This window comes from Pogona vitticeps, chromosome 3 (assembly GCF_051106095.1).
Source record: "Pogona vitticeps strain Pit_001003342236 chromosome 3, PviZW2.1, whole genome shotgun sequence".
Classification (NCBI taxonomy): domain Eukaryota; kingdom Metazoa; phylum Chordata; class Lepidosauria; order Squamata; family Agamidae; genus Pogona; species Pogona vitticeps.
Window position 1 is genome coordinate 90,437,325 of NC_135785.1, and position 25,556 is coordinate 90,462,880.

Sequence of the window (25,556 nt, forward strand, 5' to 3'; positions counted from 1 at the left end):
TTTCAGTTTCTCCCTCGCTGTCTGGTCGCTGGCCCTGATCCATCTGTGTGTACAACAGCCAGCACTTCATATGCATGGGTTGGTTCAGCTGACTGCAGTTTCACCAGTCCTCATTTTGGCAGAGAAGAGGAGCACGGGGCTAAATATTGCCGCTCCTTTCCAGCAGCTGATCAGCCCTATTTCAGCTTATTCAAGATCTTCCAACTTTTTCCATCTTTATATTTGATGACTGTTCTGATCTGTTTTGTTCATATTTCAGTTAGTGGTGGTGATTGGACTTTTGATATTTCCCTTTGACGTCATTTTAAGTAAATGCATAACCAAAGCTTGGTGAGGAAGATGGTGGTGGTGGTCTTGAGAAAGGATTGTAAGGAAGAGAAAAGCCGACAACCTGGTCTTCTCCAACTTGGTTCCTCCAGATGTTTGTGCCAATCTCATGAACTGCCAGATGTTCTCGGGGAAGTTTCTGATACATGGGGAAGCAAGTATGGGTGGCATAGTTCATGGATTCTGCTGAACTACACGCTAGTTTATTCTGACAGTTCGGCTTTCTGGCAGAGTTGGAACATAGCAAGCTGCCTGTATGGAGCTTATTTAATTTGTTCTGCCTGGTATTAGCTCTCTGGGATCTATCCATCCATTCCCTGCTTCTCTTAACTGGAAATGCCCGGGGGTGAACCAGGACAGCCCAGTTAGGGGAGGCAGCACTGGATTTAAACATGCTTGCTGTGCATACCCATAAATGTACTTCTTTATACTGCCACTCATATGCTAGGAGCTACTCATCGCCTTTTCCAGGCCCTGGGTGTGTTGCATGTAGGCTTTCCTCCAAAGTCAGGCACCTACTTTATGGAGAGGGAGTATTTTTTAGTTGTCATAGTAATTCACCTGCAGCCTTTGCCTCTTTTTTCTCCAGGTTTGGACACCACCAAGGATCCCTGCCAGAAAGTTAAATGCAGCCGCCACAAGGTCTGCATCGCCCAGGGCTACCAGCGGGCCATGTGTATTAGCCGCAAAAAGCTTGAGCACAGGTAAGGAAGCTGTTGACTTTTTCATTGATCCCTGCTTGGAGCTAATGAGCATGGAGGCACCTGCTCCTTTCTCAGATCCTCAACCAGGCTTTCTATGGTTCACAAGACTTAAGAGGTCCCTGAGGGAGGGAGGAGCTATGGTTAGTCAACACAAAACCACAAAAATCCCAAATACAATACTTCTAGATTTCCCTCCCCCCCTCTTTTGTCATTTAAGGACTACTCTTCAGCCTGGACGTGGGGAGTTATCAATGAAAAGAGCACATGTTGTTGTCTGGAAGTACATATTCTCTGAGGATAAATCCTGCTTTAATATGTGTTTGTTCTCTCTCTTTCTGTCTCATGCATGGGCACACGCGCACAGAATCAAGCAGCCTGCCCTGAAACTCCATGGAAACAAGGAGAGCTTGTGCAAGCCATGTCACATGACCCAGCTGGCATCTGTCTGTGGCTCTGATGGACATACTTACAGCTCTGTGGTGAGGAGAAAAATCACACTAGCACACACTGAGACGGAGATGGGTGTAGAGAGAGGGCCAGGGACAGCCTTTCAGGAAGAAAATGACAGCCATGCTTCAAAGCTTCTGGCCTGCTGCATCATTATGGCCAGCCTTGCACAGGATTGGATGCACTCCAAAAGCGCTAGGAAACTGGCCGGCACGACCGCAAGGCAGAGTGAGGCAGCTGGCCAAGCCTCAGATTCTGAGTATAGTGCAAGAGTAACAAATTGTTAGTAGTTTCATTTGCTGTAGTTTTGCAACAGGCAAGGATAGATTTTTGACTTCAGTACGTATATGTGCAAGGCAGCAAAATTTCTTGGGCCAACTCTGTGGTGGTGACAAATAAGTTCACTCATGTATAGTCAGCCTCTCAGAAGCCTCTGGATCCCACTCATAGTGGGTACTAATCAATGAAGATTTCATTGGCCTGGACAGAGGAGTACATCCCAGAACAGGAGGGTATAAAAACAGTGGCTGGTGGGGTCTGTGCCTGAACATCTGCATACAGTTTCTGAATCTCCATGTATCTTTTTTTTTTTTTAAAGAGATCACAGGGTAGAATCCTGTTTGTTCCTTCCAATTGTATGACAGTCCCTTCCACAACTGGGTGGACAGTTTCTGAGCTTGCATGATGAGGCATTACTGGGTATTTATTTGCACAACCTCTGAAGCTATTCATCCCCTTGTGCAAGAAACTGGTGCATGAGTGGAAGGAACAAGCATCATCCTGCCCTGTGCATTTATTTATTATAAATTATCCTTTGGCTTCTCAAGTGACCAGTTTTATGCTCACCACAATTCTATGAGGTGGGCTAGACTAAAAATAAATGTAAACAGTAACCAAGCCAGAATGGTCTCATGCTGGCTGGGGATGATGGAATTTGTAGTCCAGTCCTGTACACCTGAAGGATATTGGCTTGGTGAGGACTACGTTGGACTGTCAGATTTTATTCAAGCAATCAGCTCTTGATGAACAGCGGATGCCACTTGAAGGGATTGCTCATGAAAGACTGGAAAGTTCTGCAATCTTCTGATGTTAAATTGTGCTCATCCAGGCTTATCATTAATAGGAGCTGCTAAGTCGCTGAAGTAAAGCTAGGCTTTTGCTTTTCAGTTGGCCCCAACTCCTGCATCTTTAAAATAGCCAGATACACCTGCTTAATTTTTGAATGGCAGGCTGCTTTGAAAGGTGCAATAACTAACTAAAGATGCAATCAGACAGAGATACAGCTTGCATTTTGGACTGCTTAAGGCAAGGGCCAGCACAAGGTATTTTTTCTGCAGACAACATAAACAAGCCTGACCCTGCTCTGTGCCCAATCTAGACTTTTCTAGTCAAGCAGCAGGAATTATCAGAAGTGATGACGGACTGTCCTTTACAAAAGGCAACTGAAAGATGGGACTTATTCTATAAATGGATTGAGACATAATATGAAGAGCATACAGTGAAATGAGAACTTAAATCTGGAAGGCAGAAAACAGTAAAAAGAGCAATTTGGAATTTTGATATGGCAATATGTATAGAATGGATGTTAGTATGTTATTGTTTCTCCTTTCCCCCCTTAACCTCAATTCCCTTTTTCCTTTCTGTCAGCCCTTGTTTAAAATAATTTTTTTTAAAAAAGCAGGGCTAATCCTGTTTGGAGCTGAACTGGAACCATTCCTGTGTGCACAGAAGGGTCAATTTGAAGGAGATTGCTCCTGGTGAAATGACTCTTACCACTGCGATCAGGCATGATCCTTTATCGCCAAGCAGTCACACCCTAGAAAGGCAGTGTGATGCATTGAAACAAACAAAAAAAGAACTCCAAAGCCTTGTTTTTGTGAACGGTAACACAGCGAAGGAGAAGTGGTTGGGCTCAGTTCAGGTGGAAATCATATTTCTTCTATCAGAGAGTTCTTGAGATTTTTATTCTGGGTAAAGAAATAACCCACACTGCAGCAAATATACATTAAACCTTCATCCTGACCCATATAATACACTGGAATTCTCATTGGGATCTGAAAAAGATCCCATAACTGACACAATGGAAGTTATTTTATCCTCATGCATAAGAGTTAACTAAGGCAAAAGTGAGATCAATGTAGAAACCAAGAATGGGGAACTCTCGTATAAAATAGCTTCAGTTCTTGGTGAGGGGAAGAGGGATCCAAACTGCCATCTGCCTCTGGTATTGATGAGGAATAAAGAGGGTATACATTTATATGTCGATATTAAGTCGATGAATCTGCCTCACTTTCGAGAGACAGAATGCTAACAATTTGGAGATTGTTGATAATTTTGTCCAATGGGATTGTGAGAAACATAAAGTATGGGCTATTTGTAAAGAAACCAGAGAGTGATGATAGAGGTGTGGGCACAGGTTTGGGGGTCGTCTGTTTTTTCTGCTGGACAAGATGAGCCTTTAGGCAGTGGGGCAGTGCTGCAAATGCAGTACCCTTGGTTCTGTTTTTTTTTTGTGTTTCATGCAGTGCAGTGCAACTCTACAGGGTAAATGTGACTTACCTAGTCAAAGCTTGATTGAGTAGCCCTCATTGTGCTGTGCTGACCTACTTTTTCTGCATTCTGGTTTTTAAAAAAAGAAAGGAAAGGGGGTGGTTGATTCCCTCTAAGCTATTGCTTTCAGCACATACAGTCATGTTCAACTCTCGCCAAGATAGGGAACCTGGTGAAGAATTGCCCCTTTCTCCCAACTAGGGTTGAACTCGTTCCAAAATATACTTTATGAGAATTGCAGTGTATTTCCCCCAGTGCCAAATTAAGGTCAATATCATCCAACCCTGAAGCCGGCTGAGGGCATGCAAGAGCATTCAGAGCTCATTACAGCCACTCATGTAACAAAGGAAGTCTCTGGGTTGTTCTGTGTGGCGGGGGTGGGTGGGTGAATTTCGCCTTGGAGGAAAAACAGTGACACTTCCCTGCTCCCTTCCTCACACAATGAGCTCCAAATCTAGCAGTGCTATGGAGCAAGCCGTGAGCACATGGTCATATAAGGCTCCATAACAAGCTTTGAAGGTGCCATTTGTCTGAGATCTTATAAATCTTTCCCCTTCACTCGGATGGGCATGTGTCTCACTTTGCAGAGGACAGTCCTCTAGCTAAAGGGCTGTCCAGTGGAAATCTAGTTTAAAGATCAAGAACTGCTTTAGGGAAAAGTGAGCTGGCCACCCCCAGTTAGCAGATTGATATCAGGCTGAGCAGATACACAAGATACTTGGTCATAATCTTTACCCCCATGGTGGGGACACGTTGCATTTCTGGCTGAACAGCTCAGTGATTTAGGATTGCAGAGCCAGGGGTTGGGACTTTGATTCCCCTCTCTGCATCCTGTGAGTAGAGCCAGCCTGTGTTGCCTTGGTTAAGCTGGACAGTGCCAAGGCGCTCTCAGAAGAAGGGAATGGTAAGTCACTTCTGAGTATTCTCTACCTGGAAAACCCTGAAAAGGGCCAGCATAAGTTAGAACTGACTTGACAGCACATGATTATAATTATATATGGTATTTCTATTTAAATAATAATCATGTATTGCCAGCCTGCAAGTGGCCACCCTGACCTATACCTTTCCTCCAAGCCTTGCCCTTCTGTGGGTCCTATGTGACATTTTTCTCCAAACCAAGCCTATCTTCAATACCAGTGATTTCAAACGCACTGGTTTTTCATTTGTTTTCCCCCTTTGTGGCTGATCTCTCTCATACACCCATTTCCCAGCAAGCACACATTCTCCATTCATTGTTATTAGACCACCCATGATATCATAGCAGGTCGGCCAACGGCTGGGGAAACATTTTTATAACTTGTGGGGAGAAAGACAGCCAGTTTATAGCCTATTGTGCCTCTAAGAATGCTGAAAAGCCTTAGCCTGATTAGTTCAAAACCAGGACACAGCAGGAAATTTCATTCGGGGAGATTAGTACTAAGAAGATTCATTGTTGTTTGCTTTTGGTTCCTTGTCTGCCTGAAGAGTTAAATTACAAAACGGCAACAGGATCAGGAGACTGGCCTGTCACTAACATGATGCCGTTCTGATCTGTCATTGCAATTCATAAGGGCCAGCTGAAGAGAGCAGCCCTCGTTGCTCGAAGGTCGGCTCACAGAGGTCTGCCCAATTGGTTGGAGTGCCCAACTAATGAGGAGAAGATAGAAAGTACAGGGTCAAATGCATTTGAGAAGCTAGCCATAGGGCCCTAACAATGATGACAAGAGAAGCAGCTTTGTCTGTGAGTTGTTAAAGGAGGCCATCTATGTCCTACACTGACATTCAAATCCTGTGCTTGGGCACAAATTACACAGAATAGAAAAAAAGCTGCATCTTGATCCTGTGAAATACTAGCAAATGTGCTAACATTTCAGATGATTTTCATAATAATTTAAGAGTCGGGCAGAAGGAGGAATTAAGTGTGGGCACTGAAACTGTACCTTCCCCTTCAGCACACGCATTCACGCTAGTGTCCCGAAGATTTCAGCAGGAACAACCCATGTGTTTGTCCTTGACAGGCTTTAGAAAAGTTTACCTCACAGCTGGGAAGTTCAAAAAGTTGTAGTCCAGAAAAAGAGAAACCTTGGAATTCTGGGGGTTGTGGTCCAAAGACACACATCTGCACCCCTCTGTTTACCACTACAAGGCATAGAAAATCTTTTGAAGATAATACTATGAAAGCATGTGGCTTATCAGGAAATCTAATGTAGATATGCTGTGGCTATGAAAGTGGCCTCCCTCAGCCAGGGCAGTAATATTCTACCCATCTCTGTAGGAAGATTCTGATTTCTGCAGGGCTTTATTCTCTTATGGATTCATTTGAGAGCCTGAAATAACAGCAGTGTAATGTGCACCGCCTGCATCTTGTGAAACAGTTTAGATATCCTTCTATCCATGTTCCTTTCCAATATCCATTTTAAAGACTCTCCAGAGTCCATGTGAGTGACATTCCTCCAGAGAGTCTGATCAAGTCCTGTGAGCAAAAGTTGGAGGAGTTGGGTGGGGCATAGCCTGGAAATCACATGATTAAAGGGCAATGTAAAAAAACGTATTCACGTATTTGAAGGTCTGCCTCATAGATGATGGAGAACATTTGTTATTTGTAAGTGAGCTGTTTTAGTGGGTCTGGGGGTGACTTTTCCACTCCAGGGGCCACATTGGCTACCAAAAAAGGGCCAAAATCTCCCCTCCACCAAAATTAGAGAAATATTAGTTCCACTTCCAATTTTGGAAAAGTGGATATTTAGAAATATAAAATGGAATAGGAAGGCTACATCATGTATTGAAAAGATGAAGGGCTAGAAGGTTCCAGAAGGATATTCATTCTATATTAAGAAGAAAGTCCTGACTTTTGCGAGGCCTGTTAGGGTGAGGTGGCCAAGACCTCCAGGTGTTCGGGGCAAATTTATAGCCTTTGAGAACTCTCATGGGCTCTACCACTGAGGACTGAAAACCTCAAGGAGGGGAGGATAAAAGTGCTGTACTTTCTACAAATTAAAATGCTGCATTTTAGTCAATCAAAGTTCAATATGCTATCAAGTGCTTATGTAGCGATATATGTGATTTTGACCAAAAAAAGAGAGATTGTAATGCTTGTTCATTTGTGGCCTGTGTCTTTCATTTATGTCATTTTAAAAGACTGAAAGTTCAGCACAGTAATATGTTTACTTGAAAATAAGTCCTACTGAATTTGCTAATCTTAGTCCTAAGTAAATGATTAAAGAATTGCAGCTTTTACAGTATGTCCAGGAAGGGCCCAATCAGACATTAATTCGTCCTTCTTTTTGATCCACTTCAAGGATGGTTTTGTTCATTCTTTTTTCTGCTGATCACACGACACAATTGCTGGAGTGAACCAAACTGTCCCCAGAGCAAGCCTACTTGCAGTTTGTAAAGCCCCTGTCAGGGGCTTTTACTTTTTTGGTACAAGCAGGGTGGCTCTGGTTTGGTCCATTTCCAATACAGGTATGTGTAATTGCTGGAAATGGACCAAAAGCAAGCCTTCCTGGTTGTCAGCGCTCCATCCATTTTGAATTTCAGCTATCCTGAAGTGGCTTAATAAGCAAGCCACTTCAGGATGTCGGCAGACTGAACATTTCTTCTGCTTTTCGGCAGAAGGACAGGGATGATTATTTTTTTGAAAGATTCTAATAGGCTTATCACTGAAGCACTGCATTATTTAATGTGACCAAGTGACCTATTTTGCCTGCACCAGCCTGCTCCCATAGAGCTAGTGTAGAGAAGCCCTGAATTAATTTTTCCAGCAGATAAGTTTTTAAGCCTTTTAGGATATCCTTTGCACACACCCAGACAGCCGTTTTTAGAACTGAGAGATGAATGGTGCCTACAATTCTTTTTTTTAAATCAAAATGTGTAATGGTAAGGAAGGCATTGCCTCAGTACATGTGCAGGGTGCAAATCCATTTTAGAACTTTATTAACTATTGATTTTGCCACAAGGCAATAGCTGTAGGAGTCTTTTTCCCATTTCAGTTTATGATTAATTCATGAGCTGAAAATTTCAATTTTCAAGGGGAAAAAAATTATGTCTTTTTCCATGCTGTACTTCTCTTATGTTACCTAAGCAATCCCAATGTGTGACATTATATTTATAAGGCATGAAATGGAAACCTCTCCCCACTGCTTGCTACCACAAGAACAAAAATGATTACAGAGCAGAAGAAAATAGCTAGGTGGTGCAGGTGGGTGGGTGTGACAAAATGCATCTGAACAGGTCGCAAGATGAGTTTCTTTGAAGGCAGACAGCTTTCCACAGCCTGCCAGTTTCTAGTTGTGTTGGCCTCCACTTTGCCCAGCCAAAAACGGTTTTGTGGGATTTATAGTCTATTTGGGGGAAATTGTCAGATTGTGGAAAACAATATGTGCTTCCCACAGAACTAGTAATAGGCGTGCCAATAGTGATCAAGGGTAACTAACAACCCACATACCCTTTTTCCAATGATTATTTCCAAACTTATTTTCATTAACAGTTAATGCAAATTAAATCAATAAAAAATGTTCACTACCTAATAGTGAATAATGACAGTGAATGCCATCATATCACTCTCTGGTGCTGTTGATTTTGGTTATTTAATGTTACTCAAAGTAGCTTATAGAGTGATTTTTGAGTGATTATTTATAGCATTTGGGCTTATGAAGCTCTGTTGCATGGATGTAATAGCCATTGCAATGCATTGACGTAGGCAAGCTGGTGTTGTCCAGATGTTTTTCATTTCCGTTTCCCTAATCCCTGGTCATTGGACCAGCTGGGGATGATGGGAGCCATTGTCCCAAAATGTTTGGTGGCTGCCAAGTCACCTCCTTATGCACTCAATGGAAGGTACTGTGTGTCTTCTCCTTTCTAAATTTACAGTCCACCCCTATCTATGTTGGGTAGGCTAGACAGGAACTGGCACAAGTGGGGAGTGTAATGGAGTTATGGATGTAGTGATGGCTGGCAGTGATTCCAGTTTCAGGGATACTGTGAATCCAGTCTTGGTTTTAGTCAGCCCTTTTCATGAGCTGTCCGAGGTGCTGAAGTTATTTGGGGATAGGACTCATTACCTTAGATCAGTGGTTCTTAACCATTGTTACTCGGATGTTTTTGAACTGCAACTCCCGGAAACCCCAGCCAGCACAGTTGGTGGTGAAGGCTTCTGGGAGTTGCAGTCCAAAACTCCTGAGTAATCCAAGGTTAAGAACCAGTGCCTTAGATAGTCTGCATAAAGTGCAGACAGAAACTCAGAGTGGAAACACAGCACCACCAAAACAAGTCACCAGCTGCTGCTAGAGGTGTAGAGATTTGTGCATTTGGACAAGCATCTGGGAGTTGTAGTCTAGAAAACACCTCTAGCTGACACTGGATGTAAGAGGAGGTGAGATGAGGCCAAGGTACTAGCAGAGTCCCAGCACCTGTGTATTTTTTCTGTGTTGAACTGACAGCGGATGGGGGTAAGATTTGTTTGTTTGTTTTGCTTCTTGTTCTGACTTTTCTGTTTCTGTCTTGCAGTGTAAACTGGAGCAGCAAGCCTGCCTGACCAGCAAGCAGCTGACAGTCAAGTGTGAGGGACAGTGTCCCTGTGCCCAGGGCCCAACCTCAGCCACTGACAGCAAACAAGGTCAGAAGGAGTGACACCCCCCCTCCACAGCCCATAGGTTTACCGCCTTTTGTTTCTTGCTTCCAAACAATCAGCCTGTCAGTAAGAACCTGGGGCCTATCATAAAAGAAAGCTCACATTTTCCAAGAGGGACATTTATATGTTCATAGTTAACTTTGTTGTTAAATTTGTCATTTCTGGTTTTGAGGATATAAACATTGCAATAGAACCTCTAAGAATGAGCACAGACCAAAACAGCAGTGTAGTAATAAAGTTAAATGTTATTACAGGAATAGTAAAGGCAACACACAAAGATAATAAAATTAAAACTTTGGTGCATTTGCTGAGAATGGCCAGCATCCTGTTCCATAACTCAGCTGGCATAACAGGAATGCTGTCGCCAGTACCCAGACCTAAGTCCCCTACCTCAGTGGTTCTTAACCTTGGGTAATCCAGGTGTTCTTGGACTGCAATTCCCAGAAGCCTTCACCACCATCTATGCTGGTTGGGGCTTCTGGGACTTGCAGTCCAAGAACACCTGGGTTACCCAAGGTTAAGAACCACTGCCCTACCTCATTACTGCATCTTATGTTACCTTAAAGTGTCTTCTTTCTATGCTAATGAGAAAGTTACCACTGTTTTGCATTTAACCATATATCCACAACCCATCTTATTTTTTTCAGAGCTTCAGAAAGTTAACTTTTGGGATGACAGCTCCTGGAACCCTCTCAGCTGGGAGATTTCTGGGAGCTGTAATCCAAAAAAAAGTACAAAATTTTAGGTTCTCACTCATATTGTTTGGAAACTGACCTCTACATTTGTGGGATTTTGACTGGCATTCAGTTCCAGTTCAAGTAATAACAGTCTAAAAATTGGTTCAGCACATCTGTTCAGTTTACAGAAATCAGACATAGATAACCAACCATATGGCATCATATTTGCAGAATGAAGAGAAGTTAGTACGTAAGTGACTTGCTGGAACTAAGTAACAGCAAACGGTCAGCCCTGACCCATGAAAAACCAAGAAGCATGCATGAAATAAAAGGCAGTAGGATGTTCTTACTGCTTTTGTATACAGCTGTCATCTGATTAACAGAAGCCATAGTCCATTAATTAAGAGTTTTACTCGATTAATCAACCCTACATTTGCAACATGTTGTTTATGTTTGCAGCTTTTAATTTAAGTAAAAGAAGTTCAAGTAAATTTTTAGTCTTTGCACATTCCGTTAAAAAAAGAGATGAGTGTGAAGGTTAGGGAAAAATGGGGTGGGGAGAGCACATTAAACTCATAAGCCATACTTTGCCCACCCTTGCTTTAATCCTTTAAAAAAACATGCATTAGTCCAATCTGCTGCTTCCCTGTCCTACAGAATGTCAGAAAATAAGCCCAAGCTGCCTTGATAAGAATAAGGCGCATTTCTGATCCCGTGACTCTCCTATCTTCCAGCTTGGGGCACTCATCTAATAAAATGAGCATTTGATTTACAGAAACATGTACTGGACAAGACTTGGCAGATCTGGGGGATCGTCTGCGTGACTGGTTCCAGCTCCTGCATGAGAACGCCAAGCAGAACAGCTCTGGAAGTCCTGGGACCAATCCAGTGAATGGTATGAAAGTAGCAAGCAGGGTCCTATAGGCACAGTCAAGCTGTGTCCTTCATAGTGTTGTAGAAAGGCTGGAAATGGGCAATGTCAATCCTAAAATCAACTCTATTTAAACTCATTTGACCACTGTTAGAACCAAATGGTTGCCTTCTTCCCAAGGAACAATTATGTCCAGAAATATCCTCTGGTACAGGCATCCTTGCAATCCACAACTTCAAATCTTGAGCAAAATCTTGAACACATTGAGCAAAAAAAAGGAGTTCTAACTTTTTCACTGATACACTAGCTTCTTGTATGCAGGGAACTTTTGAAATGAATGAACATTGGACTATGATTCATCATTTTCAGCCTGGAGTGGAATAGACCTGGTATCTTACTCTGCTACGGGATTTCTCCACATTCCACCTTTTCTTCCATTTCTTTTTCCTGCAGTGTACTAGGACGAGGAGGGCCATTTGGTGGCAGGGGTGCAGAAAATGGCAGGGGACAGTAAATTAGAAGGCCTGTAAGCCAAACATAACTTAGAAATACTCTGGCTTTAGCAGCACAGAAAAATAGTGTTAAACTTTTTCCATAGTTTCAGGATAAACACAATAAGGCTTTATACGCCATAGGCTATGGAGGAGAAGGGAGAAAATGGGTTAGCTGTACTGTGGAGATTGAGAGAGAGAAATCGCTTCTCAGAATGAATGGGCATCTCCAAGAGGAAGGATTTGTTTATTTTGACAGAGTTTGCACAGCAGATGCTCCAGGTGGTTTGTGCCTCTTCTGTCTGTCAATATTTTTTCTCTGTGTCTCCCCCCCACACACATTGAAACTAAATGGTATGGATGTGGCTTACTAGTGCCAGTTTAGCCATTCTGTTCAAAGTGTTACAGGCAAAGGGCTTTTTAAAAAAAAAGATAGTCACGTTAGCCTCTTGCAGCAAAAACTTATTAAGACTTAACAAGTTTTCACTTGGTGTAAGCTTTTCTAGTAAAAGTAGCTTATGATGAAAGGAAGTGCATTGCGCCCCAAAATGTACATTACAGATAACCTGTCATTAGAAAAGGAAATCCCCAAAGTGCTGATGGAATGTGGTTTTCTCGTTTCTGTAGTTTGCAAAATAGCTTTCTTTATTTTGTGATTGGTCTTGGGGAGCAAAACATGATTTGCAAATCTGATTTCTCAGGCACGAAACATGGCTTGAATCATTGATGCCTGGTAAATAAATGTGCCTGGTGTCTGAAAACAAACTATTTCAGCTGTAATGACAGCTTATTCTCCATGATATGGATCGGCTCCAGATCTTTTCGATGCGACTATGTTTTGTTTAAGTGCCCTTAAATTCGTTCTCAAACTAGTCGTTGCTTTAATCTTGGGGGGGGGGCGGTTATTGCGTGAAAGCTGCCATGTTCTCAATTACTACAAACATGCGGCTTGGTATGCCATCCAGGCAGAGAACATGGGTTCCCTACAAAGGCTGGTCAGTCCTGGAGAATGGTCTTGAAAGCGTGGGTCGTGCTGGGTGCTGGCAGAAAATTTCTAATTGCAGAAAGGCATCTTGGTCAATAGTGAGGAAGACCCATCTTTTTCATGAAGCCTGCTGGCTGCTGCTTGGGTCGTGTATGTAAGCCACCCAATCCACCCAGCCCCGTCCGTGCCTTGACAACAAGGTAAAATATTCTTGTGTGCTTATTTAAAAACAGTTCCCAGAGCCTTGAGGAGGAGAGCTGACAGATTGGTCCTGAAGCATATGGAGAGTGTGAGAATTTCGATCGATGGGGAGGGAGATAGTTACTTTAAATGGCATTGAGCAGAAACCATGTGAACCAAATGCTTCTCCTGCTGGGATTGCTTTGGAGGAAGTCGGCAGCACTTGCTGCATTTCAGGCCCACGCTTTCCAGTCACCCTTGGTGGGCTGTTTTTGTCCTCCGGCTTTTGTAAGCCACAGTGGCTTTCCTCCAGCTGCTAGAAAGTCTGTCTGAGGCCAGGCAGATGGATGGACACCTCATGCATTGCACAGGGGATAGAAGGGGAAACAGGTGTTGTGGAGAAAAATCAGGGCCTTCTTTCCCTTATCCACAGCTTGTTTCTTAGAGGGCTGGGTTGAGCCCAGAGTAGTTTCCATCAGGGCACTTTCAGTCCCTTTTGGATGAGCTGCCAATGTTTTTCTTCATCTACAGTGGTGCCCCCCATAGCAACAATAATCCGTGCAGCCAAAATCGTCGCTATACGGATTTGTCGCTATACGAAATAAAAAAGCCCATAGGGATGCATTAAAACCCGTTTAATGCATTCCTATGGGCAAAAAAATTACCTTTATGTGAAAATCCTCCATACGGCCGCCATTTTCGCTGCCCAGTAAGTGAGGAATGGGTGCGAAAACACAGCGGGCGGCCATTTTTTACCCAGCGGCCATTTTGGAACCGCCGATCAGCTGTTGGGAAACATCGTTATGTGAAAATCGGTAAGCGAAACAGCTTACCAATCATCGTCAAGCGATATTTTCCCATTAGAAACATTGTTATGCGATCGCAAAAATGATCGCAAAAAATTGTCGCTGTGTGGATTCGTCGTTAAACAAGGCGCCCGTTAAGTGAGGCACCACTGTATTTCTCTATTTACTGCATTTCTATCCCTCCCATCTCCCGAAAGGGACTCAAAGTTGTCATAGGCCTCACTTCCTCCCATCCTTGTTTGCTTTTAGTTTGGCTGCAGGAAGGACTGAAACAACAGCTGCTGTCTTCTCAAGCACTCGTTTTCCATCCAGATATTTGGACTTTCCTGACCTTCAGAATCCCTGACCATTGGCCAGCCATGCAGTAGCTTCTGGGAATTGGAAGTCCAAAACATCTGGACAGTCAAAGGTCAAGAACTACTGCTCTAAGGGACCAAATTTGACCCATGGGCTTCCAGTTGCTGACTTTTATGATGTACAGATACTTTCATAGATTCTGCTTACTGAACTGTGGTTCTAGCATTTTGGATTTCCAATTCAAACTTTCAGGCCTACCAGCACAAAATTAATGTCTGTGTCAAAGATTGACTCCTATCCCACTTGGGCATCACCACTTCATCTGTCTAAGCTATATAATCTCCGTATCCTCTGCAGACTTATAATTTTAAAAAAACATTCACACCAAGGAGAGCTGGATCCTGTGGTCTATATAAATTATGCAAATCAATATATGTGATACCTTCAGCAAAGGGAGACCAGTACTGATGGTGTTCCTGCTCCCAAACTACAGGACATTCTGCCTATGGTTCCTCCGTGTAGCTTCTGATAGTTCACCGGCACTGCTTGCACATTTTTGCTGCGCAGTCTCTACAGTGCTCAGGGCTGGGAGCTGGCTTCCGTGGAGGCTGGCGACTCCTGTTTTAGAAATGCACTGAATCCACTCTGTGTTTTAGTCTGCATTTGACAGGAGTTAGTCCAAGGTGCTAAATCCATTTGGGGGATATAGTCCGTCACCTTGCATTGCTTCTCTAAAACGAAGATTAAAACCCAGAATGGATTCATTGCACCTCTGAAACTGGAGTCATTAGCCTCTTTAGCTAGATTGCAGTGCTGCAGGATATTCTCACCTCCTTCTAGACTTCAGGGATTCAGTTCCTCCAGGATAATCCTGCTCATCCCCTACCTCTCAGGGGCTTTTTTGTTATCTGTGGCTACTGAGAGTATCACTCTCCACTGGGCTGTTCCTTGATAATTTTGTCTCCTTTTTTGTATTGCTGCACAACTTGGGATCTACCCATACATGGAGATGCTTCCCTCTTGTTTCCCAGCAGTTTGTTTAGATTCCAGATCTATCAATGCTTGTCTACCTGGTTCATTTTTAGAAGGGATGATGACAGCTTAAAGTCCCAGGGTACAGCAGTCAGCCTCCAGACATTGCCCCCTAGAATCACACTATATGCACTTCCCAATTTCAGCTTTTTGTGTGTGCATGTGGAGGGCATAACAAAGGCACTTTGCCTTTGACTCACTCTTCTCTCTGCCTCCCTCCCTCCCTATTGTTGTTTTGTACCATCTGTTTGTAGTGCTGGACAAAAGCCTGGTGGCCAGTTGCAAAGACTCCATTGGTTGGATGTTTTCCAAGCTGGACACCAACAGCGACCTTTTCCTGGACCAGACGGAGTTAGCGGCCATCAACCTGGACAAGTATGAAATCTGCATCCGGCCTTTCTTCAATTCCTGCGACACCTACAAGGACGGCCGTGTCTCCACCGCAGAGTGGTGCTTCTGCTTCTGGAGAGAGAGTGAGTCAACACAAGGTTTCCTCCTAGAAGTGGCAGTCTTGTGTGTTAGCAACTTCCCGTCAGTAATACTCTGCCATTCCATATGGAGTGCGAATTCATTATAGTAGATGCTCAAAGACATGCACACGCTGACAAGTCAACTGAATGCTTCTCCCACACATTCATTTACACTACGGCTGCTGTCAGATTTCTGGGAACAAAACAAAGAATGTCTTGGCTGATGTGTATACCGTGGGATAGCTCTACACTTAAAGCTGATTTGAATAGGAGCATCCAATGGGAAAAATAGTGCAGTGCTTAATATTTATCCAGTGCTTGCTGTTTTCTAAATGCTTAGAATGGTTTGGATTTATTTTCCTGCTTTCAAGATTTCAATACTGTTTTTCAGAATAAAGACTCCCCCACTTGATTTGTAGAGTGAAAAAAAATCCATGAAATATAAAATGTGGTCATTTTAAACAACATGAAACATTTAAATTTAAAATAGCCACAAGGGTAATTGTGACAGTATGAGCCATGGTGTTATCTTCATTTTAAAACATTTTGGAACTACCAGGCCTTTATGTCCCATTTGAAAACAGCCAGAAAGGGACCCACATATACCCCCCACAACAGGACACTCTGCAGAAACGAGGCCCAGCACAGAAAAGGCCCATTGTCTTGTCCCTTCAGACCTAATAAATTTTATCACCAGGTATAAGAGCTTGGCCTCTGTGGTTGATCTTATAGCTGGGCAACGTTGTGTGAGTGTAGACATTCCTTCACCTGCTCCATTATCTTTATTTTATTGTATATTATCTTTATAATCATTATAGCAAACCTGAGAGCGCAGTAGTACTGTCACACCCTTGGTAAGTGTTGTGGGAGGGAGGGTAGCAAATGATCGGCAAGACCATCACCTGAACTGTGAGATACCTTGAAGTGGTTTGGCGAACTGGAATGGATCAACTCTTTGCTTTTGGTGTTACAGAGCCTCCCTGCCTTGTGGAACTGGAAAGGATTCAGATCCAAGAAGCTGCCAAAAAGAAGCCCGGTGAGCCCCAGGCATGGTTTGGGGGCTGCTTGCGAAAGGAGGGGAGGGAGTTCTGTTTCCCTTAACATTTCATTTAAAAGTGCAGCACATCTACTACTGCTAGCCACTGCCTATATGCTAGGAATCACTTGGATTTGTCAATGAGTAGTAAATAATGTCCATACGCTTGTGAGTCCTTCAGGTGTTCTGAGGGCTTTGTGTACATCAGGCATGAACAAAAGAAAGTAGATCAGATTCCACTGGGAGATCTCTGGGTGATCTGCAGCATGTAGGCAAGGCGTTTCCTGTTCCAGTTTTTTAATGGAATCAACAGCAAAAAGAGTTGCGTGTGCACTCATGCACGCACACACATGCACACGCACGCGCACACACACACGCGCGCGCGCGCACACACACACACACACACACACACACACACCATTGGGCTGCTGAAGTGATAAATGCTAATGAAGAATGGCAAAGGACTGTGAGATCAGTTCAGTTTGAGTCCCACATACAAACTCCCGGCCATATCTTGTTTAGAAGTGCCTTCTTCTTTAATGTGGATGATGTGTCTTCTGCTCATAGTTCTTGCTCATAATCTTGGGGGTTAAGTGAAAAACAGCACAGAGCGAACAAGCCTAGAGTTTGTTCACTCCTGCCATGCATGACAAAATATGAGAGAGACTGACTCCATAAAAGAAGTCACAGGCTTGGGTTTCACTAGCTGAGTAGGGCTGTTGAGGACTGGACATTGGAGGTGACTTGATGGCATGTTGCAGCAAGCAGCAGCCATACCTGATGTCAGCCCCCGGAAGAGCCCTGTAAGATAGGTTCGAATTTTTTTTTGCTCATTTTGCAGGCAGGACTGAACTGCAAAATGGAAAGACAGCAACTTGCCTAAATCTGTGGCTCAGAAAAACCAAAGAGAAATTGGACAGGGGACACCTGGTTCATGATGTGACACCGTTCTGCATCTATGCAGCGATGCCCCTTGTTTAGCAATTTTCTACAGATGTGCAAGTCTATCAGGCTTGCTCTTAAAGAGTTTTCTCAGTTTCCAGTTGGCATTCTTATCCCGCTGGCCTTACCTGTGCGTTTTCATACAGCTTGCATTTTTGCATGAATTTTCTTCCTGATGTCTGCCTTCTGGTAAACATTTCTGCATCAACTAAACTGTGTTGTTGTGCATCGTGGAAATGAATATATTGTTACCCATGCACAATTAAACAACAACAACAGGCGTTTGGCATTGCGCACACTTCTTTTCTCTGAAATACATTGCAGACCTTGACAGCGTAGAGATTTCTGGGGCAAGATGCCTTTCATTCCATTCTCAACCTCAGATACGCGTATTTCTCATTCAGAAATGCAGACCCCACCAATGTCTTCCCCATGCCCTGCTGTTTGCCTGAGGCAAAGTGAATTGTGTACCCAGCTGTTTCCTTTCTTGGACTGAGACAAAATGCTTCAGTGTGCAGTGCATAGAAGCGTAATCCCTCCAGCATGAACTGGAGCATTCATGCCAGGCTGGCGCATAAGCCCTGTCACTCTGTCATTGTGTTGGGGGGCATTTCAGTTTTCGTGACCTGTCCCACTGGCCTTCAGACAAATAGCCTTTTATTATGTTCCACCTCTGCCTTTCCCCCCATGGGGAGCCGATCCCAGCCTCTCAGTGCAGCTTGACAGATCTGCAGAGAAACCTGTTTAGAAATAAGTGTGTGTGCCAGCGGGTGAGTGGGTAGGTGGGCGTTTTGGAGACAGTAGGGTTCTTTTTCCCCTGAGGAGTTGAAAGAGACTAGAGAGAGATCTGAATCCCAGAGGTTTTTATATACTTAGTTCTTTTGTTCATTGCCAGCTCTGGTTTTTTTAGGTTTTTTGAAATGTACAAAACCTGCCAAACCTGTTTATAAGAAGCAAGAAAAGGAGGTGGGGTGGGGGGTGGGTCACTACCGTAGCAGCCTTTTAGACTGTCATCATACCACCCTGTCATCATCGGATTCTGGAAGCTAAATTGGGTGATTATTCTTCGGATGGCAGACCAGATGGAGTACCAGGGATCTCTAGCTAGCTGAACCCCTGGAGGCCTGCTGTTGGCCAGAGTGGACAATGATTGGTTTAGTACAAACCTATGATCAAAGGGAGCAGGCAAGCCCTGCCAACGCCATCCTCATGCTTGGATGGTGTCCTTACTGTCCGTGGCAACTTGGGTGATTGGAAGCTATGTGAAATCAGAGAACATTCCATGAAAATAAAAAACACCATCCCAATTTCGATACCTATATATTAGGACAAAGAATTTGGGGAGGCCATTTTTGCCCAGACCTGGGTTTTAGAACATAATTTTACCAGGCCATTAATCATGCGTATGGATTTCCTCTTCAATTTTTCCTTGTATGCATGAAAGTAATCTTGAGAAGGAAGATTTCAGGTTTAATTGTGGAAGCTTATTTTAAACAACAGTGTGGGCTTTTGTTGTTGTTTTGAATGACACACTGCTCAAAGGGCCAATTCTTAAAGGCTTCCACTGGATTCTTTGTTATGGTCGTTGATAATGGCCTTGCTGCCAGGGAATCTCTGCACCTCTGATCTGGAAACAGAGTGGTGCTGATTTTCCTGGGAACAAATACCTGCTGGGGCACCTGCTGGGGCTAAATTCTCATTGGCCTCAGTTCCTGTCTCACTGTGTTGTGTTTATTGTTTCGCCCAGGAGTTTTCATTCCCAGCTGTGACGAGGACGGCTACTATCGCAAGATGCAGTGTGACCCAAGCAGTGGAGAGTGTTGGTGTGTTGACCATCTTGGTATGGAACTGACAGGAACAAGGATGCATGGGAATCCAGATTGTGGTAAGAAACATGGGGAAAGAGAAAGGAACACACAATACCACTGCATTGGCACAATTAAAACGATTGCACCTACTGTGTCTGCTCCTGGAGAGATCTGATCTGGCCACAGCGAAACATTTCCTCGAGCCTTTGCAGACTTCCTGTGAGCACATTGCAGCCCCCGGGGGTCTGCAGACCACAGCCGAAGAACCTATGGCCTAACCTGTTCAAAAAAGGAAGCTCTTTCTGGAAGCTTCCTTTTTGAATAGAAAAGTGGGCAGTAGTAGGCCAGGAAGCCTTCCAATTTTGGACTTTCTCCCAAATAACCCACATTTTGGTGTCTCTCTCTCTCTGTGTGTGTCTGTTAGGTGGGACTCCCAGAACAGAGAACTCTGGGATTAGCAGTCCAACAATCCCCCAAAAAACAAAAAGACAAAAATAAGAGATGTTGAGGGAAGGAGGAGAACTGGCTCTCTTAGTGCTGGACAGATACATGGAATCTCCCAGAACTTTAGATGTTTTTATTAGATGTTTCTTCAGAATGACCTGACCTCTTTGACACAAGAGGATAAATTGAGAATGGAGACCAACAAAGAATTCAGCATGATTTTTTTCTAGACAAGAGCAGCCTAATTATCTGTTAATGTCGTTGCCCCTTATCAACAACCAACTGTCGCAAAATAGCATTTTAAAAAATTAACGCTGTAGCATGGTTCACACTGTCTCCATTTTTGCAAAATCATAATAATCTGAGGTCTGAGGTAACCAGTGCCAGTCTTTTTACCATCTTCTCTCTGTCCTCTTCTTTTCTTGTTCTTCTTGTTCCTGCAGATGACATTGTTGGATTCTCAGGGGACTTTGGGAGCGGTGTCGGATGGGAAGACGAGGAAGAGAAAGAGACCGAGGAAGCTGGCGAGGAGGCTGAAGAGGAGGAGGGAGAGGCAGATGATGGAGGCTACATCTGGTAGAAGCAGCTATCACAAGCACAGTTTGGTCGGGATGCTGGCTGTAGGGCTGGGAGACAGCAGACAAAACTCACAGGAGAGGAACAGCTTAACAAGATGATCAGGAAACACAGTTGAATGTAACTAACTATGGCAGAAATTGTGTGAGTGTGTATGTGTGCGAGAGTGAGTACGTATGCGTGCCTGCCTGGGTGAGTCTGTTCTCTTTAACTATGGTCGTGGAGGTGATCTGTTTTCTTCCATCTCACAGAAGTCAATGCTGTTATCAAGAAACTGGGCGGGGGAGGGTGAGTGCTTTGCACTATAGGTTCAAGGAGGTCTTTTTTAAAATAATAATATCAATAATAATGGTTTAGTAATTTAATAGTAATTTAATTTTTACTTTCTGGATTGTCAGTAACCCATTTCAACTCCAAATCAGGCTTGTTAAGGTATAAGAAATATGTTTGCCTGTCCCCTGGATATCTCTAGCTGTGATTATCTAGCAATATCCTGCAGTTGTGGATGCGTTGTTATACCCAGATGCACCAGATCACTGCCGGCATTTTGCAGGCATACTCTGCAAATGGGCAGGAGATCAACCCAGCATGCTGGAGTCTTTGTTGCAGTAGAGAAGGAGCAATCACCAGGATATGATGGACAGGCCGAGGGATTAGGAGCAGCCCCTACTCCTTCCTCTGAATGTCACATCAAGGACCGTATTGCCCAGGGCTAAGCAGCATATTTGCTGGTTCTAACATGATGCTATCGTATCAAGGATTTTTCCAGTGCGGAGAAGGAACTCTAAGATCCTTTCTTCTGGCACGTTCCTCTGGAAATCATTGTACCAAGTTAATAGCTGACTTGTTACCATTTCTGGCAGTCTCATTTGTGGCTGTTGTTTAGAGAGTCCTAGACAGGGGATTTCCAAACTTGCCTTCGTTTTATCTCTTTGCTTCCCATTTAATTGGCATACCAGCTAGGACGGTGGAATGGGAAGCTTCCTGATCATCTCTGGATGCCCAAACAGAAGATGTTTGGACATGGAAATGATGGAGAATGCTACTGAAGGGAAAGACTAAAGAGATTAAAATGTTTTGGGAAGACAAATCAGAAAGGCAGAAAAGGTGACTCAAAGCAGAAAGCAGCCCCAGCTGGAAATCATACCCCATTAGGAAGGACAAACCAGTCACTTTGGAGTTTTTACCATTTGTTTCACTGTTGGCTGGTTCATTTCTCAAGAGGCATGGTGCTTTCTTCCTGTGTTGTTTTCCAAGTGGGTGGAGTTTCCTGCTTTTCTTCTCGATTGGGCTAAAGCACCATGACAAATTGTGATTCTCTTATTAGAAGAGAAGGTCTCCACTTCCACATATTTACAGACTCTCAGTGCTTTGTAGGCATGCTTTGCAGCCAGGTCTGCCCTTCTGTGACATAAACAAAGGATATGTGGGTTTGTGTGTGTGCGTGTGTGTGTGTGCATGGGTGTGCGTGGAGAATGGGGAACAGCCAGCTTGGCTTACATTGAGCATTCCATAGCTTATGCAAAACTGAGCTTCCAGTAGAGCCATGTAGACTTGATGTGCTTCAGCATATCCTTCAAATATATGGAATAACCATGGGATTTTTAAATGAGCTAACCTCCCAGTCAGCCTAGTTACTTACTTGCAGTGGTCCCATAACAGAGAATTCTGTTGTAGCCCAGCTGTGACAATAAAACGCACCTTGATGTGTTGATCTCTCTAACTTCCTTCTTGCCCAGGCTTACTCTTTCTATATGTCTCTGTCTATACACTCATATACACACATGCATGCTCCTTTATTCCGCTATTTCCCTGTCCTTTCTAGCAGGAGAATAGTAAATTATGACTGGGAGAGATTTCAGTGTATCAGTACCAGAAGGGAATGATCGTCTCAGTATGAGCCTTACATTCGTTGGTTTCCTTTTTCTTAGAACTTACGGTTTTGTGTCATCCCCTCTCTCCCATCTCATTCTGTCAACATCCTGTTACAATGTACCTAAGGTTTGGTTTCTGGAAACCCCACTTTGCAATATCCTAACTTCTTCGTCATGGCTTTTGGGGTCTTTCTTCTCCTTTTTTGCACCCTGCCTCTGTGTGTCTGGAACTGGGGTTCTGTTTCCCAATTATGCATGTCGACTGACTTGTAAATATCTTTTTTTTTCAAATCAAAGAAGTGAACATTGCTAATGGAGCCCCAAATTAATTGCAAACAAGGAGGATAGACATTATTTGGTAGACTTGATGGGATAGCCAGAAGGAACATTTGTTTTGGCTGCATTTAACCAGACTTACAATTTGGCCTTTCTTGTTCTTCATTCAGTTTTGACATCTGTGTAGCTTGGGACAGACAACAGTGGTGTTGTTCTTCGAAAGAGTTAAAGGTAGACTGACAGTGGCCCATGGGACACAACAGTATCTCATCCTACTACTGCCTCTGTTAAAATAGCTTTCATATGCTTTTGTGTTAAAATTGAACTGTTTAGAATCTCATGTGTTCAAAAACATATGGGATTAATGGAAGAAAAGAAATCAGTGTGTGTGCTGGGGAAAATTATGACAAAGCAATCCCTGTGCTATTCCACTGTTAGCATATTTTGTGTGTGTGTGTTTATAAAAACCTGAAAAACTATTCCGTCTTTAGTTTAAGCTTGGATGTGTCAGGTTGGGAGTATGACACATGAACATCTTGCTAAGATGCCTGCAAAACTTTATAGACCTCTAGGGGAAAAATCAGAAGCCTTTGTTCATCAGAGCTGGAAATTTATCCAAAAAGGCTTAAATCCAGTATGAAATCAGACAACCATTTCCGATGGTATGAAAATTCATCTGGGTCTCAAGGAGTGTCTCTTCACTGTTGCAATCCTTCTAGCAACATCAGCTTATCTAATTCTACAAGCTTTATATATCTGCATGTTCTATATTCCATACACACAAAAATATTTCAAAGTTGCTGAAAATATCCAAAAGTCTTAAAGCTACAGATAACTGTAGGCACAAATGCTTTAAAATACATGAAAACTAAATTTAAGTTACAGGCAAATACTTAAGTCATAATTCAAAAACATGATTGCTGAAAGATCTTCAAGCAAGATAATCCCACCCTCAGCTGTACAGATTTACAGGAATTGTATTTTGCAGTAATTATAAAAGCAATAGAAATGTATATTATAATATTTTTCGTTGTTGATCAAAACCCTGTAACTTATAGGTCCAGAAAAAGTCAGTTATAAACAGCTGAGAGAAATATAAATATAGGGAAGAGACATACAGACTGCAGCACAATGCAACATACAAAGACACACTGGATACAGCAACACAGATACCAAGGTGTATCAAGCATTGTGTAACAGTAGCATCTCAGAGCAGATGAGGACAACATGGATTTTCCTCCTTCAATTCAACCTGGCTTGATGAACAAAAGCAAAGCTAAGTGTGCTGCTTATATACTGCCCCATAGTGTTTAGGGTTTACAGTTTAAGTTTGCAGGCCACACATTGCCCCCCCCCCCCTGTAGTGAGCTGGGAGCTCAGTCTACTGACCTTGGAAGGATGGAAGATTGAGTCAGCCTCAGTCTGGCTGCCTTAACCTGTCATGATCAAACTCAGATCATGAGCAGAATCTTGATTGCAGCACTGCAGTTTAGGCACTGTGCCACCAGGCTCCTCACAAGCACTTAGGGTAATTTTTAAGTGTGTTACTATAACATACAGTATTTAAAGGTTAAAAAATGACTTACTTCGATGTATTCTTTAAGAACTTTGGTATTTTGGAGATATACTCTCTGTTTTTCAATGTTCCTTTTTAGGCCATAAGCGCTTGCATTTTTAGAATGTAATTAAATTACCTTGCGATCCAAGTGAATTTTCATATGATCGGAAGTGGTTGTCTGATTTCATGTTGGACTTAATCCTTTTTCTGGAATAAGTGCCAGCTGTGATGAACACAGGCTTCTGATTTTTTTTTCCTAGAAGGCTCTTAAGGAGAGGTTCAGGCATCCGGCTCCCTGACCTGATAGCTGTACTTGCTCAAGAGGCCACAGTGAGAATAAAAAACATTTTCCTCAGTATAAGGAGGCAAAACATCTCTCAAATTATTTCTGATTCTCTTCTTTAAAGAAAAAAAAATATTGTCTGTCTCCAACTTGATTTTTAAAAAGGTCATTGTTGGGAAGTAAATTTGTATTAACTCCCCCCATGCTATATATCCTTCTGTGACAGCTGAAGGAGAAGAGATTTAATTCCATAGGATCTCCATAATCACTCTAGTAGTGTTCTTCCCTGCACGTGGACTGCACGTGGACCCGAAGTCCATTCTGTTTCTCAGACAGTTGCCAACTGTTTTCCAAATAGTCATCACCTAATTAGAGAGAGAGAGAGAGAGAGAGAGAGAGGTTTCCTGATTGCCACAGATCCATGATTGGAACAAATAATTTTCAAAGCAAAGCAAAGCGTGGTGCTTATATACCACCCCCATAGAACTTAAAGCACCCGTGGAGCAGTTTACAACATAATTATGCAAGGAACACTTTGCCTCCCCTCCCCCCATTGAGTTGGGTACTTAATTTGGAAGGATGGAAGGCTGAAGACCAACCTTGAGCCAGTTACTTCAACCTGTTGGGCTCAGACTTGGGTCGTGAGCAGGGTCTTGACTGCCATTATCATTGTGCCACGAGGCTCTCTGTAGCATTTTTCCTTTAATATGTATAAAGGCTTAACCCCCACCATGGAACCAGAATTAATCAGCATTCAGTCCCTCCTGCCACCTGTTTGCTAAGATTATGTTTGTTTTTTAAGGATCAAAAAGCTTTTGAACATGGCAGAATGCCACGTATCTGAGTTTACCTAGTAGAGGCAGTCTTGAATGTCAGGACCGTTTCTTTCTGAACTACTGCTTGATACTACAGAAATGAATCAGAAAGCCTTGCCTTTGCTCACGCCTAAATAGGATTGATGGAATGAGCTGAGCTTAAAGAAAGAAAGAAAGAAAGAAAGAGAGAAAGAGAGAGAGAGAGAGAGAGAGAGAGAGAGAGAGAGAGAGAGAGAAAGAAAGAAAGAAAGAAAGAAAGAAAGAAAGAAAGAAAGAAAGAAAGAAAGAAAGAAAGAAAGAAAGAAAAATTACAGCGGGGGTGGGACCCTCATTCTGTTCCTCCAAAACCAACAAGCCAGTCTGAACTTGTACATAAGGATGGAACACTTGACACCTCCTCCTACACCCCCTTTTCCTTTTCACACTTCACTTTTGGCTGCATGCTCACCCATCAAATGCTGATTTGTTTTCAGGGAGAGCAGGACCTGTCTAAGCA

At 43.1% G+C, this 25,556-nt stretch overlaps 1 protein-coding gene across 1 annotated transcript in view; it reads left to right on the forward strand.

The window, feature by feature from the left end:
* SPOCK2 (SPARC (osteonectin), cwcv and kazal like domains proteoglycan 2) overlaps positions 1–25,252 on the forward strand; it is an 83,157-nt gene extending 57,905 nt beyond the window's left edge. The window contains exons 3-10 of the mRNA XM_020783134.3: positions 917–1,031; positions 1,396–1,510; positions 9,516–9,624; positions 11,092–11,211; positions 15,233–15,451; positions 16,422–16,484; positions 19,174–19,311; positions 20,122–25,252. Of these exons, the coding sequence (XP_020638793.3) occupies positions 917–1,031; positions 1,396–1,510; positions 9,516–9,624; positions 11,092–11,211; positions 15,233–15,451; positions 16,422–16,484; positions 19,174–19,311; positions 20,122–20,258 (1,016 nt within the window). The 3' untranslated portion in view covers positions 20,259–25,252. The remainder of the gene's footprint in view (positions 1–916; positions 1,032–1,395; positions 1,511–9,515; positions 9,625–11,091; positions 11,212–15,232; positions 15,452–16,421; positions 16,485–19,173; positions 19,312–20,121) is intronic.
* Positions 25,253–25,556: the final 304 nt, after the last annotated feature.